The sequence below is a fragment of the Theobroma cacao genome, chromosome 7 (assembly GCF_053813885.1).
Source record: "Theobroma cacao isolate CCN51 chromosome 7, ASM5381388v1, whole genome shotgun sequence".
In the NCBI taxonomy this organism is placed as follows: Eukaryota; Viridiplantae; Streptophyta; class Magnoliopsida; order Malvales; family Malvaceae; genus Theobroma; species Theobroma cacao.
Window position 1 is genome coordinate 4,634,746 of NC_142645.1, and position 13,267 is coordinate 4,648,012.

A 13,267-nucleotide genomic window follows, 5' to 3' on the forward strand; every position below is an offset into this window, starting at 1 on the left:
TTACAAATTTCTCCCAATCCTCATGGTCAATCCTGATTTTCAGAGATGTTTTTTTATTATTTTTCATAGTTTTAGTGATTGTTAATAAAATTTGTATTATTTTTTAAAAAATTAAAATAAAATATATAATATAAAAAATTATATTAAAAAATAAAATAAAATTATATAAAATTATAATAAAAATAAAATATATAATATTAAAAAGATAATATTACATAAAAATTGATAATAAAAAATATAAATATATAATATTAAAATTATATTAAAAAGATAATATTATATAAAAATTGATAATAAAAAATATAAATATATTAAACTTACATTTTAATAAAATATAATTTTAAAAATTAATATTATATTTTTAATAAAATATTTATAAATCAAATTTTATAATATTATTTTTTTATATTTTAAACTTACTTTATTTATATATCAAACACTATAATTTTATAAAATACCAAATATATCCTTTCTTCTAAACCAAATTAGGAAGATGAGGAATTGGAGAATAGTTCCATTCTCCCATCCAAACATGTAATAATTTTAAAGTTTAAACCTTTTTATAACTCTGCTTTATAGAAAACACAAATTCATTCTCTTTTCCCCACTTTCCCTCCTCCTCGACCAGCATCACGAGTAGCAGCACCACCACCACCACCACCGCCGCAAAAATGTCATCAACAGAGTCCCTAATCCTCCAACTCCACGAAATCTCTGCTGTCAAATTCGGCAACTTCAAGCTAAAATCCGGCATCTCTTCCCCTATCTACATAGACTTGCGCCTCATAGTCTCCTACCCTTCCCTCCTCCGCCAAATCTCCCACTCTCTCATCTCCGCTCTCCCTCCCCAAACACCCTATAACCTCATCTGCGGCGTTCCTTACACCGCTCTCCCCATAGCCACCTCCATTTCTGTCGACTCCTCCATCCCCATGCTCATGCGCCGCAAAGAAGTCAAAGATTATGGCACTGCCAAGTCCATCGAAGGCGTTTATGAAAAGGGTCAGGTTTGTTTGATTGTAGAAGACCTTGTAACATCCGGAGCATCCGTTCTTGAAACAGCGACGCCGCTACGAGCGTTGGGAATCAATGTGACCGACGCCGTCGTGGTTATTGATAGGGAACAAGGCGGGAGGGAGACGTTGGAAGAGAATGGGATTAAACTTCACGCGCTGTTTACTTTGACGGAGATGGTCAAGGTTTTGAGAGCGAAAGGGAAATTAGAGGAAGAGATGGAAGGGTTGGTTATGAGGTTTTTGGAGGAGAATAAGAAAGTGGCTGTGCCTAAGGTGGAGAAAGTGAGGATTAAGAGTTTGGCGTTTGAAGACAGGGCTAAGTTAGCTAAGAATCCAACTGGGAAAAAGCTCTTTGAGGTTATGGTTAAGAAAGAGAGTAATCTTTGTTTGGCTGCGGATGTTGGGACTGCTGCTGAGTTGCTTGATATTGCTGAGAAGGTAACTTGGGATGAGTTTGTTTGTGCGTTGGTTTCAATTTGTCAGCAATGTTGTGGAAATTTTCTAGGGAAAGTGATGGAAAATTTGTTTTCTGTTTTGAGTTTATTCGTTTTCTTGTTAAAGTTGAAATTTTTCTAGGGAGAGTGATGGGAAATGAGTTTTCTTTCTTTTTTAGATCACTTTTTCTTGGGAAAGTGGAAAATTTTCTGAGGAAAATGATGAGAAATAGGTTATCTTTTTATTTTTTATTGGTTATAATAGTATGTTTAGTGTGATTTGCTTTTGTGATTTGCTTTAGAATCTTTATTTATTTTCCTTTCTCCGGGAAAAAGTAGTGGTGCTTGAATTTTCCGGATATTTTTATGTTTAAACTTTTGGAGTGGCAGCCTGGCATGACACCTTTCTAAGGAAATCTTTGGGAATTATTCTTTTTCTTTTCTTTGTTTGGATGGAGATTAACATTTAGGAGTTGGGACAGAAAAATGTACAGGCCCTAAGTTTAAGCACTTTAAAATGTAGGGGAAAAAGGGCTTCAAGTCTACAACACGGGTGGAAGTGTTGAATTTTGTGTTAGATCTTTCTTTTGGAGTCTTACTGTTTCTATTGTTTTTTTTCTTTGACAAATAGTCTTACTCACTTAGGATGCGTTGATGGCCTCAAGGAAGAATATTGTGGTACGTATGCTGAGAAACTTAGGCACAGTTACAGCATTTGGAGATATATATGTCCTCATCCTCATCAGACAACTACATGATATCAAAAAAAAAAATTCAACCATGTCTAGGTGGTCTAATCCAATACATGATTAGGTTTGTTTGACTCATATTTAGCCATTTCAAATGGGTCTTTGGGGTTGGCTGGGACCTGTTTTGGAGCCCATTTATATTACTTGGCCATGTCTTTGTATATCAATTCTTTTCTGTTCATGTTATTTTCATGTGATATGAGTTGTGCTTAAGAGTTAAGCTTAATATTGTGGGGTTGGGAACAAGGTTAAATTGATGTTAATGTTTAAATTTAGACCTGGATTTTAAAAGGATTTCTGTCAAGAGGAAAGGCTGTTTGGTCCTTATGCTTTTATTGAATGTTTGTAATATGAAAATTCTTTCTGGTTGGCTGATTAATTATTTGAAATTCTCTTTCTCAATATTTGAACTTTTGTGTAGGTTGGACCAGAAATCTGTCTATTGAAGACCCATGTTGATATATTGCCTGATTTCACTCCAGATTTTGGTTCTAAACTTCGTGCGGTATATCTCAAATGCTTATGTTAAATGCCTTATGCATACATTTTCCAAGCTATGGTCATGCTCGGGAAATCATTTTTATATCCAGCTCAGGAAATAATTTTTATATCCAGTGTCAATATAACTATGTTACAATTCACTGAGGATGTTACCCTTGCTTTCTATTTTCAGATTACTAGTTAAACTTGTGTGGATATTTGTCTAATTGAAAAGGGTGTTGCCTTTGTAAAAGACAGTTATCAACCTCCATTCGATTATGTAGGATCTTGTGAACTGATAGTTAGTAAAGAAGTTCTTGCTAAGTTGAACTAACAATGCTGTATTCCACATTTCCACTGAAGATTGCAGAAAGACATAACTTTTTGATCTTTGAAGACCGTAAGTTTGCAGACATTGGTAACACAGTCACAATGCAGTATGAAGGGTAATACTCAGTTTTTGCAGTACAAAGTGTTACTTTGTTGGGTGCCCTTGCTCTTGTCTAAGGGCTTCTGGTCGTGTATTTTTGCAGAGGTATCTTCCATATATTGGATTGGGCTGATATTGTTAATGCACACATAATATCTGGTCCTGGAATTGTGGATGGTCTCAAATTGAAGGTTCGTTATAGTTGCTTAGTATAAGTTTTAGCAAGATTTACAATAAGGAGTTAAGCTAATCTTTCTCATAATTTTAATTTTGGTGAGCTGCTTTAGGGTTTGCCACGTGGTAGGGGCCTGTTGCTACTTGCTGAGATGAGCTCTGCCGGTAACCTTGCCAAGGGAGACTACACAGCTGCTGCAGTAAAAATTGCTGACGAGCATTCTGATTTTGTCATTGGTTTCATCTCAGTCAATCCAGCATCCTGGGCTGGGGCACCAGTTAATCCAGCATTCATTCAGGCAACTCCCGGAGTTCAAATGGTTAAGGGTGGTGATGCCCTAGGCCAGCAGTATAACACTCCATATTCTGTAAGTATTTTATTCCATCATCACTAGTTCTATAATTTTTTCCCTTAAAAAGCATTATATATTTGTGTGCCTGTTATGTATGTATGTGTGTACATGGTCCAACTATCAGTGTAGGATCATTAACCAAATAAATTAGTTGTAGGATGTTGAACAGGTGTGCAAGAGATCTTTTTCCTTTTCAGTGGCATTTTTCTTATTTATTTCAGCTTTAATAACTGAGATAAATGATGTTGTTCCAGGTCATCTTTGATAGGGGTAGTGACATAATAATTGTGGGTCGTGGAATCATTAAGGCAGCAAACCCTGCAGAGGCAGCTCGTGAATACCGCCTTCAAGGATGGGAGGCATACATGGCTAAATGCACTTAGAGGATTCTTTTATGGTTCATCTGTTGCTTAAACTTATGCACTTCCCTGGTAACATGAGTCAAATTTTGTTTAATCTATGATTTTGCATGTTTGGCATGTTATAATACCTAGAGGAGCCACAGCATTTTGGGCTTGGACTACTCTTCAATCCTTGTAAGCTGAGGCTATACGTTTTCTTTGTTTGCTTGCTACGACTGTTGAGCGTGACAGGCCTTCAATTTGCACTTGGTTCCCTTTGCTGTTTTCTTTTGCATTCTTCATCATTTGCAAACTTCCGAGATTCCTTTATTACTCATTCTTTCCTCAGATTCTCTGTTCTTTGTTATCTCTGTTGTCTGTCCTTCCAATGCTAAAGTTTTTGATCTATCAAATACAAGTCCAATGAAGAGCAGTTTATAAGAAAACCAAGGCAATGATATCTTTAAGTAACATAGCCTCAGTAATGGTATCTATACAATGTAAATATATTAAAGTCAAAAGTCTTTGCTGTAAAAGACAATTGTTGTATGCAGATATCTCAACTGTATAATGTTTGAAGTTTGAATTGAAGAGGAGTGAGGGATATTCCAGATGTCCAAGTCATATCTGTCTCGTGGCTTGACTACTGAAGTCAAGCAGGTTATTATGATGGTTTTGATTAAAGCTATCCTAATCTCAATCTCATGGATGAGCACATGCAACAGTTAATAAGAAAACACCCAAACCAGATAAATCATTTTTGCTTTATAGCAAGAAACAACCAGCTGGATCAATTGGATGAAGAATTTTAGATGACCACATTTGATTTTAGATGAGATATGCTTGACTGAATTGGAAGAAGACAATGACCCTGGATTGTGGGATTGATTTTTGATACAAAATTATGAACTAACAGAAGAAAAATGGCCAAATTCATATGAAACTTAAGACATCTCGACTAAATTAGCACCTAAACAACTGCTTGTCATCAAAATCTTGAAGAAGAAAGGCGGAGTTTCAAGTCTCCCTGGCAACAGAGGGGCTTAAGTTCTTTGCTCAGAGTTTCTGAAAGTACTCCATAACTTTTAATTACTGATCTTGGGCGGTGGTTTGAGTCAAAAGCCTTAGTAAAAAAGTCAATGAAATATGCGTGTGATGTGGCGTTGGTGCACCGACCACGCCCACCTTTTTGTCCAAATTACTTTGGTCATCTGGCACTATTGGGTTTTGGTTAATCTTTTATCATTTATGGTTCTGTGTTGTGTGTTTCTCTTTGGTTTAGCACAGGAAAGAAAAACCAATGTTTTCATTTGTTGTTTCTTCCTTTCTTTTCTTCCACAGAAACATTCCTTCCATCAAAGGCCAGTAAATACACTGTGTCCAATATCTGGCCGTCAGGATATGTGGTTTGTTTTGGGGTTTTTCCTGCTTTCTAGTAAATCTTATCTCATGGAGAAATGTAAAAGTTTTAGGTGAGAAGAAAAATAAATTCTTAAAATATTATGGTATGAGTGAGAAAGCAACAACAACTTCAATGGGCCAATAATAGCTCTTTGGAAGAGCAAAGCAAGCTTCATGTAGTCAGTCCCAATGCTTTTCTTTCTTCTCTACCAAGAGGTCTAGCTTTTTTAGCCACTTCCGAAGTTCCACTCTTCCCCCCTTTTTCTTATCCATATATACATTTCATTACATCAAAAAGCGACTGAGGAAAAACAAGATGTCTGACTATTTGCCACAAGAAGTCATCCTGGAAATCCTTAGAAGACTCCCTGTCAAGTCCCTGGTGAAATGCAGATCAGTTTGCAAAGCCTGGAACAGCCTCATCAAGAGCCCATCTTTCATCTCGAGCCATTTACAAACAGCACTTTCGAAACCCAACGATCACCTCCTCCTTCTCAGGCTTTTCGAGAATGACAAAGAAAGCTACTCTTTACATTTTGACAATGATGACTTTGATGAGTACAAGCAGCTTCACTTCCCTTTCAAGAGTAATTCGCCTTGGTTTAGATTGGTTGGTTCATGTAATGGGTTAGTTTGTCTTCAAGATGGCTTTTTCCCACTAGATTCTGTTGAATTAATTCTATGGAATCCTTCCATTCAAAAGTACATTACTTTGCCCAAGCCCGGTGTCACCTGCTTGAGTGGGAGTGCTTATAATTCAACTTTAGGATTTGGGTTTGATTCAAGAACCAATGATTACAAGCTACTTAACGTTGTGAGCATGTCAGTTGGCGAGGAAGCTGAAACTTTGACTGAAGTGTATTTGTTTTCACTTGATGGAAATTCTTGGAAGAGGGTTACTGCTATTTCTCCCAAGTATGGTATTGAAGGGCATGAGTTCTCGGCCTTTGTGAATGGGGCTGTGCATTGGCTGGGATATCAGAGAGGAAAGGATGGTGGATTCAGGAATATGGTTTTGGGTTTTGATATAAGCACTGAGAAATTTAATGTGATAAGGTTGCCAGAGAGTTTAGTTGATTTGTGTCCTATGGATTTGTCCATTATGAAATATGAGGAATCTTCCATTGCAGTGCTTAAGAGAGATTGGGAAGATGGTGAGCAGCTTGACATGTGGGTCATGAAGGAGTATGGTGTAAATGAGTCATGGAATAAGGTGTTACATTTGACTGACCAAAGTGGAGAGTCACTGCCAAGGGTATTGGGGTTTAGGAAGAATAGGGAAGTTTTATTGGAAGTGGATGGTGGAGAGCTGGCTTCACTGGATTTGAACTGCCGACAAATGGAGAATCTTGGAATTGAGGCAGAGGCAGGGTTTTTATTTGTTGGTAGTTATGTGGAGAGCTTGGCATTACTTGACAAAGGGATAGATACTGGCAGTCTGAATGATGCAAATCATGTTAATGATTCAAGTGATTCTGATGCATCTAATGAGGGAGAAAGTGAAATGACATAGGATTGGTAAGTGCACCACCTGTTATTTTCTTTACTGACTTGTAATTAATACGTATGGGCTTGAGATTTATTTCAGTTTGGCTTTCTATGAATGTCAAATTCAAGCTTGCATATATAATTTTTGTGCATAACCTCGATTCTATTAGCTTAATGGGCTAAAGGTTTGATACAAGAGATAATCCATTAATACTTTAAGGAGATTGGTAATGGCATTGGCCATGGAGATCAAGCATGAGTGAAAGGCTCTAAAAACAAGGAAAACTCTATTCATTGGATCTGCTTTTTCTAGCATCTTATTAATAGGTTATAGAGAACAATTTCTGATATTTTGTTGGGAATCCTTTTGAGTAGGCTGTATAACTTTGTGTTCTTGTAGCATCTGTGCTTGATATGTTCCTGCTGTTACATATATTGAAGTCAGTTGATCTATAAGATGTTGCATAGTTGTTATGCTGGTGGATTTTCTTGTCTGTTGCCAATTGCCTAAAGAATAGTAACACATATTCTGAAATAAATTTCCTCTGTAGTTGTGTCATATACCTTGGGTGAATATGCATTAAGAAAGTAGGATGTCTTAGTGGTTTATAGGAGGTAAAAGAAAACTATTGATAAAAAACAGAAAGTCCATAGATCAGGAAAAGCTGCCTCGGATTTTCAATAATTATAATCCATAGCTCATCTTAAAGATCAAAACTACATTTGGATCAGTTTGCCTTTGTCAGCTAAAGTCGTGATGCTTCTCTATCTCACACAAGAACAATTGTACATGTAAGCATGCTCATATCAACAAATTCAGGCATGTCTATTCTTTGAAGATCAAATATTATAATCCCCTTGTTTGTTTCATGTAGTAAGGTTCTGTTGTACTTATTTTCTCATGTGAGTAGTAAACCAAGACGCTATGTTTGTTTCTGATTGCACAATTTCTGCAATGCTATGTCTCTTTATCTTTTGAATAACATATTGCTGAATTCTTGCAGGGCCATAAGGAACCATGTGGATATGTGTGCCACTAAAGCATAAAGCTGTCTTTCTTGTGCAGCTGCAGACCTTCTATATGGTGTTGCATTTTGTCTGTCTGCACTGCATGTTTTTGTTTAGTTAGAATAGGCTCATAGTTATACTGAATCACCCTTAGGCTGTTTTTGTACTGACATTAACAATATATGCCATGTGAAAAGTTGGCCTTGCTAATCCCGAACAGTCTAATTGTAGTACTTTTAGCATTCTTAGAATTTGAATTAAAGAGGAAATTTGGTGTGTGTTTGGTTATATTTTAATCATGTTGTTTGAATGCAAGGAAAGCACATTGTATCTGATGGCTTTGCTTAAAATAGGCTGGATGCTGCTCAATTGCGATTTCATTTTGAGACAGGCTTGACAATGCCAGCACGTCCTGAGAACCAGTAGTGATGAAAGTCACAAAGACGCTGCTTCGTTGTAGTGATTATGTTTAAGCTTGATTCTCGAATTTGTATAACGCACCATGATTGTGCTTATGATGTGTCGATATTTTGTTTGTGAATAGTCATTCAAACACAGTGATGAATTATAATTCTTAGACAGTATCAGTGATGATGCTTTTGAAGGTTTCCCTCTTTCTGTTTCATTTATCTGCCTAGTTTTCCTTTATTGTTTTCTTTTTGGTGTTGGATATGTGGATCCTTTGGCCATATTACTAATAAATAATGAAAATTTTGGTTCCCATACATTTTTTATCAAGAGCTAGTGAGCAACTGATTCTGAATATGGATTCTTTTGCCCTGTTTCTAGCCCCAGTGCTGCCATAAAGAAGTGGGGTGGAGAATCAACAGCTATTCAAGTGAACTCACCTTTGCAATGAATTTAAATCTAAAAGGATGCATTGCACCCAGACCATGTGCTTGTGAATACTGGACATGTAAAAAAAACTATGTGAGATGTTCTCTTCTGCCTACTTCGGTTAGGCACAGCCCATCATAATAAAGGTATCCCCAAACCCAAGCTTCAAAATATAGCTAGAAGGATTAAATGGCACAAAAATTAGTGTAGGATCACATTTTACGTAGTGCATAACATTTTACTAGATGGTAACCAGTGGGACAGAGCATTCAAACTGAAATAAACTAAAATATTGAATCCAAATTCTAAACAAGAAGGCAAGGACTGAACTTGTTTGATGCTTTTGTTCATGCAATAAAGGTATACTCAAATCTTCTGGTGCTCTCATTTATTCATTCTTTTGTGCTAAATTCTTCTTCCCTTTTGGGGTGAAAGTTGTCTAAACTTTTGCAATGCTCACTTTGGAATCATATAGGATGGGGAAGAAGCTAACTTTTGCTTTCATTCCGGATGCTGGTTGGTCTATAGTATCTTTGCATTACTTGGGTTTATATTTCGTTTCAATATACTGTATTTCTACTGATGTTGCTGATATGCTTTGTACATCAGCATTTCCAGGCACAATTTGTTGTTCAGATTATGCAAATAGTTCTTTACTATCCTTGGCCCCCTTTCCATTTTCATTTCAGAGAAATATGCTGCTTCTATGGTGATGCAATAACATGATATGGAAAACCCCAGAAGGAAAAAGGAAATTGCTAAAACCAAAATCTTCTACATCAGATTCTTAAAGAATCAGGATTTCATTTAGCCTCCCTGCTTTTTGCTGTCATATACCCATTAGGGTCATCTTAATTCTGAAGCTAATTAACAGCTGGATGGGAACATGCAGATTTCAACAGAAATTTCAAACCAGATGAGATGAAACATTTTCTTCATAGCAAGAAAAACAGAGCAGATTTAGATTTTAGATGAGATATATGCTTTACTCTTGCTGCTGTTGACTCACAGACTATTATGACAGTGAATCTTGGGATTGGTTTTATCAGCAGATTATAAAGTTTCCAGAGAGAAATGGACAGATTATATCTATGAACATGTAAGAGTAATAAACCATCCAAAATACCAACAAAAAAGGCTCGAAATTCCATTATAAGATATACAGTATCACCCAAAGGTTTAACCCTCCAATTAAATCATTTACATACTCTCTATATCCTTCCAAAGATCAGAAAAATTTCCTGCTGTCAGAACTGGTATAAAAGAAAAGCTTCTGAACCTTATGCCATAGACATGTTAGAAAGCCGGCTTGGCGTTGGCCTGAAGTTCCACCACCTAAGTGTCATCTTACGATTTGGTGGTGTTAATGCCCTCCTCAATATCTCCTTGTTAGCACTGTTTCTCCTCATGTTCTGCCTAGGCACCATGTAACCATGCCTGCTACAAGGTACTGAACCTGGATGGTTTGAACATGTACACCTCGGCCGGGGTCTAGGAGATGATGACGACGATGACATGTAACTCTTTTGACGACCCTGATTCTCCTCCGTCGCGTCTCCCGCCGTAGAGGCCTTCGCCGGAATATCTAAACCTTCTGTAGTTTGTTTCTCAGGGGTAGTCAATTGCATATTTTGGAGTTGGTGGTTTGAGTGTATAGTTGGTGAGATGAATTGGTCATGCCTAGTTCATTTTGATTTGTTAAGCATATATAGATGGGAATTTGCTTCTTTTTGACTTGGTATTTCTTGGAAGGCCGTCTCCAATTCGATTCTAGAAATGGCGTTGGGAGACTTTGACCAAATTTTGGGACTCGGTAATTAAGTAGAGTAGCTTAATTTCGAGTCTTAGTGGCCATTGCCATACCATCTTGACTACTAATCTTTAATCATTGCCATAGCTTCCTCCATGGGTACTCGGTTTGATAATGCTTATAAGGATTCTTTTACATGTGATTTTTGAGCCACAAATGCACATTCGATACCATCAATTCACCTGGCAAAGTACATGCACGCTTAGGCCTAGGCCTTTTCCCCCTCTCTGAGTTCAGTGCACCACTAATCCAACCCCACTGTTGAATTTTGTCTTCCACTGCCAAAATTTCTGATGTAATTGGTAACCTTGTAAAGATTTTATCTACTATTATGTTTTCCCTTTTTTTCCTTTGGTATATAAAAATTTGGGTTATTCGAATGTAATTTTCTCTAACCTATTAAATCTCGTCTCGTTATATTCTAAATCCGATTTTAAAATTCAAAACTTTTAAGATAATATTTGTTTGGTCAAAATTGTTTATCTTCAATTTCTAGTGCTTTGCCTTTACACAAGAAAATGACTGAAGGCATCTAATCATCAAGCATTGAACCTAACGAAGGCCAACTCATTTCTCCTTGATAATTAGCCCTCTATAGGAACATAAATCTATCATATTCCATGGAGTTAATGGTAAGGACCTTTGAGCTGTTTTCATCAATGAAGGGCATCAAAGATCCACCCCACATGTTTGATCTGTCTACCCTGTTTTTGGTATTCTTGGAACAGTTTTTGTAATTACTTTAAGCTTTTAATTTGGATGATTTATATGTATAATGAGGGGGTTGGTGTGTGCTGGGTCCTTGTTGGACCTGCCCACAATTCCATCTAAACACATAAGCAAAACCCATTTGCCAGCTTGATTGCAGCTGTGCAAATCCCTCTAGAACAAGGAAAACTCTTTTAATTTCCTTTTTCTTTTTAAGCACAGGTGTATCCCTCAAGGCAACACTAGAGATATCTTGGTGAATTCAACATACTCATCATGCCCACCTGTTTTATTCCTTTTTTATTTCATGACTTTATAAGTTTGTTAATGCCATTTATCTTTGTATTTTTACTTAATTTATTCATCAATCTAATATTCATAAACTTAAGGACAGTTACGGAGCGCACCCACAACACTTCACATGATAAGTGTGATATAAGAGAATATGTTTCTTATAATTATTACACTACAATTAACCAATCACAATCACGAATTGTATAAAATTCATGCAAATATTATATGAAACTCATGTTTATGGTGGATCTTTATATAATTTTTAATTGTGATTGAATAATTGAAAGATGGTCGAAAAAAAAATTGCAAGTGAAATGCATTTTTTGTTTGCAAGTTTTTAGTGATTGACTGATGGATTATATTGATAATCTTCCGGAAGATCAAGGTGCAAAATCTTAGTATATTGCCCTCACCCTCAATTACATATTCTTTGCTTTTGCAAATTGTAGAGGTAGATCTTTGCTTGTCACAAGTAATTAACAGGCCATGGGAATGTGAGGACCTTTGGGATTATCAAATTGATTATGTGTTCTGCTTAATCTTCAATAATTAGCTAGCTAATTAGTCACTGATTCCAGAAAAAAAAAAATGGGCCAGGAGCAACCTGGGCTTAGAATTATTGTACAGATTGCCCTTGGTCCTGGGTGCTTTTGTGTTCCTGCCTTAATTAGGCTGTTCATGCTGCTTAACCCCCTTCTTTTTTTTCCAGTTCACTAATGAATTATGGGCCTAAGATTTGTAAAGAATTGTAGTTGGCTGCAGGACATAGCCTCATCAATGAAATCACTATTCTTTTTGGTAGGTTCATTGATGGGAAGACAATGGGAAAAAGTAACTTTTCTTTAGATATATAGAGGTCTTGGGTAGTGCCATTATTAACGTTCATGATCTAATCTGACACAGATTCACACATTCTCACTTTCTATTAAATCAAATCTCTTTATTATTAGAGTCAAATTCACATGAATTCAATTTTTTTTTAACCTGGTTGCACATAAACATGTTCGTGCATCTCATGTTTTTGTACATAACATACATCTATATGTATTATTTTATGTATAAAATATCTATGAATGTGTGGGACACAAATCTGAATAATGAGTTTCTTTAAGCACATGAAGAGATATGATTATTACAATAGAATAAAAACTCACATTTGTGGAGAGTTTTAAAGGCTTTAATAGTGTGATAAAACAAATTAACAAGATAAGCGCATTTCATCGGTTTTCCAATATCTATTCCAAAATTAATCAGTAATTGATAGGAAATTTTATAAAGTTGTTTTGTACGCTTTCCTTGGAAAGGAATGTAATTAAAGGGCTTTTAATTTTGTGTGGTTTTAAGATAATGATTCCTTTTGATGATATTGAAATGGTCCCATAGTCTCAAAGAGAAAAAGCCATTAATTTTGTGAGGTAGCCTCTTGTTGTCAATTTATGTGACCTCTAGGTCAAGGAATATACTTTTCTATGTCTTATCAACCCAATGCAAGAAAATGACATCCATACTCTAATTCCTTAGACCCAATTTTTCCTTTTCCTTTCAAGATAAAATCAATGAGAAAAACGAAATTCGTACTAGTTCAAGATCGGTTTTCCGATTCCACAAAGATTTTCGAATTTAAACTCATAACTTCAACATACATATGAGCATTTGACTCATTCCGGTTCTACAAAGATTTTCGAATTTAAACTCATAACTTCAACATACATATGAGCATTTGACTCATTGGTTCATATATGAT

The 13,267-nt window shown here is 36.1% G+C and overlaps 3 protein-coding genes across 3 annotated transcripts; 2 read left to right on the plus strand and 1 right to left on the minus strand.

The window, feature by feature from the left end:
• The first annotated feature begins 563 nt into the window (after positions 1–563).
• Positions 564–4,272, plus strand: LOC18593861 (uridine 5'-monophosphate synthase / UMP synthase (PYRE-F) (UMPS)). Its single transcript, XM_007021260.3, has 6 exons — positions 564–1,454; positions 2,621–2,704; positions 3,043–3,125; positions 3,213–3,300; positions 3,397–3,651; positions 3,891–4,272. Exons 1-6 carry the CDS (start codon positions 672–674, stop codon positions 4,017–4,019), a joined length of 1,422 nt encoding a protein of 473 aa, XP_007021322.2. The 5' UTR covers positions 564–671; the 3' UTR covers positions 4,020–4,272.
• Positions 4,273–5,241: 969 nt separating this feature from the next.
• On the plus strand, positions 5,242–8,482 carry LOC18593862 (F-box protein CPR1-like). The gene is made up of 2 exons (XM_007021262.3): positions 5,242–6,896; positions 7,871–8,482. Exon 1 carries the CDS (start codon positions 5,695–5,697, stop codon positions 6,889–6,891), a length of 1,197 nt encoding a protein of 398 aa, XP_007021324.3. The 5' UTR covers positions 5,242–5,694; the 3' UTR covers positions 6,892–6,896; positions 7,871–8,482.
• Positions 8,483–9,834: 1,352 nt separating this feature from the next.
• On the minus strand, positions 9,835–10,614 carry LOC18593863 (uncharacterized). The gene has a single exon (XM_018125056.2). It carries the CDS (start codon positions 10,337–10,339, stop codon positions 9,992–9,994), a length of 348 nt encoding a protein of 115 aa, XP_017980545.1. The 5' UTR covers positions 10,340–10,614; the 3' UTR covers positions 9,835–9,991.
• Between the last annotated feature and the right edge of the window lie 2,653 nt (positions 10,615–13,267).

Bases quoted from the DNA above. Each gene is read 5' to 3' on its own strand.
- LOC18593863 (XM_018125056.2), bottom strand. From the start codon at position 10,339: ATGCAATTGACTACCCCTGAGAAACAAACTACAGAAGGTTTAGATATT.
- LOC18593862 (XM_007021262.3), top strand. From the start codon at position 5,695: ATGTCTGACTATTTGCCACAAGAAGTCATCCTGGAAATCCTTAGAAGA.
- LOC18593861 (XM_007021260.3), top strand. From the start codon at position 672: ATGTCATCAACAGAGTCCCTAATCCTCCAACTCCACGAAATCTCTGCT. The intron at 2,705-3,042 runs GTATATCTCAAA...TTTCCACTGAAG, and splicing joins TTGGTTCTAAACTTCGTGCG to ATTGCAGAAAGACATAACTT. The intron at 3,652-3,890 runs GTAAGTATTTTA...ATGTTGTTCCAG, and splicing joins AGTATAACACTCCATATTCT to GTCATCTTTGATAGGGGTAG.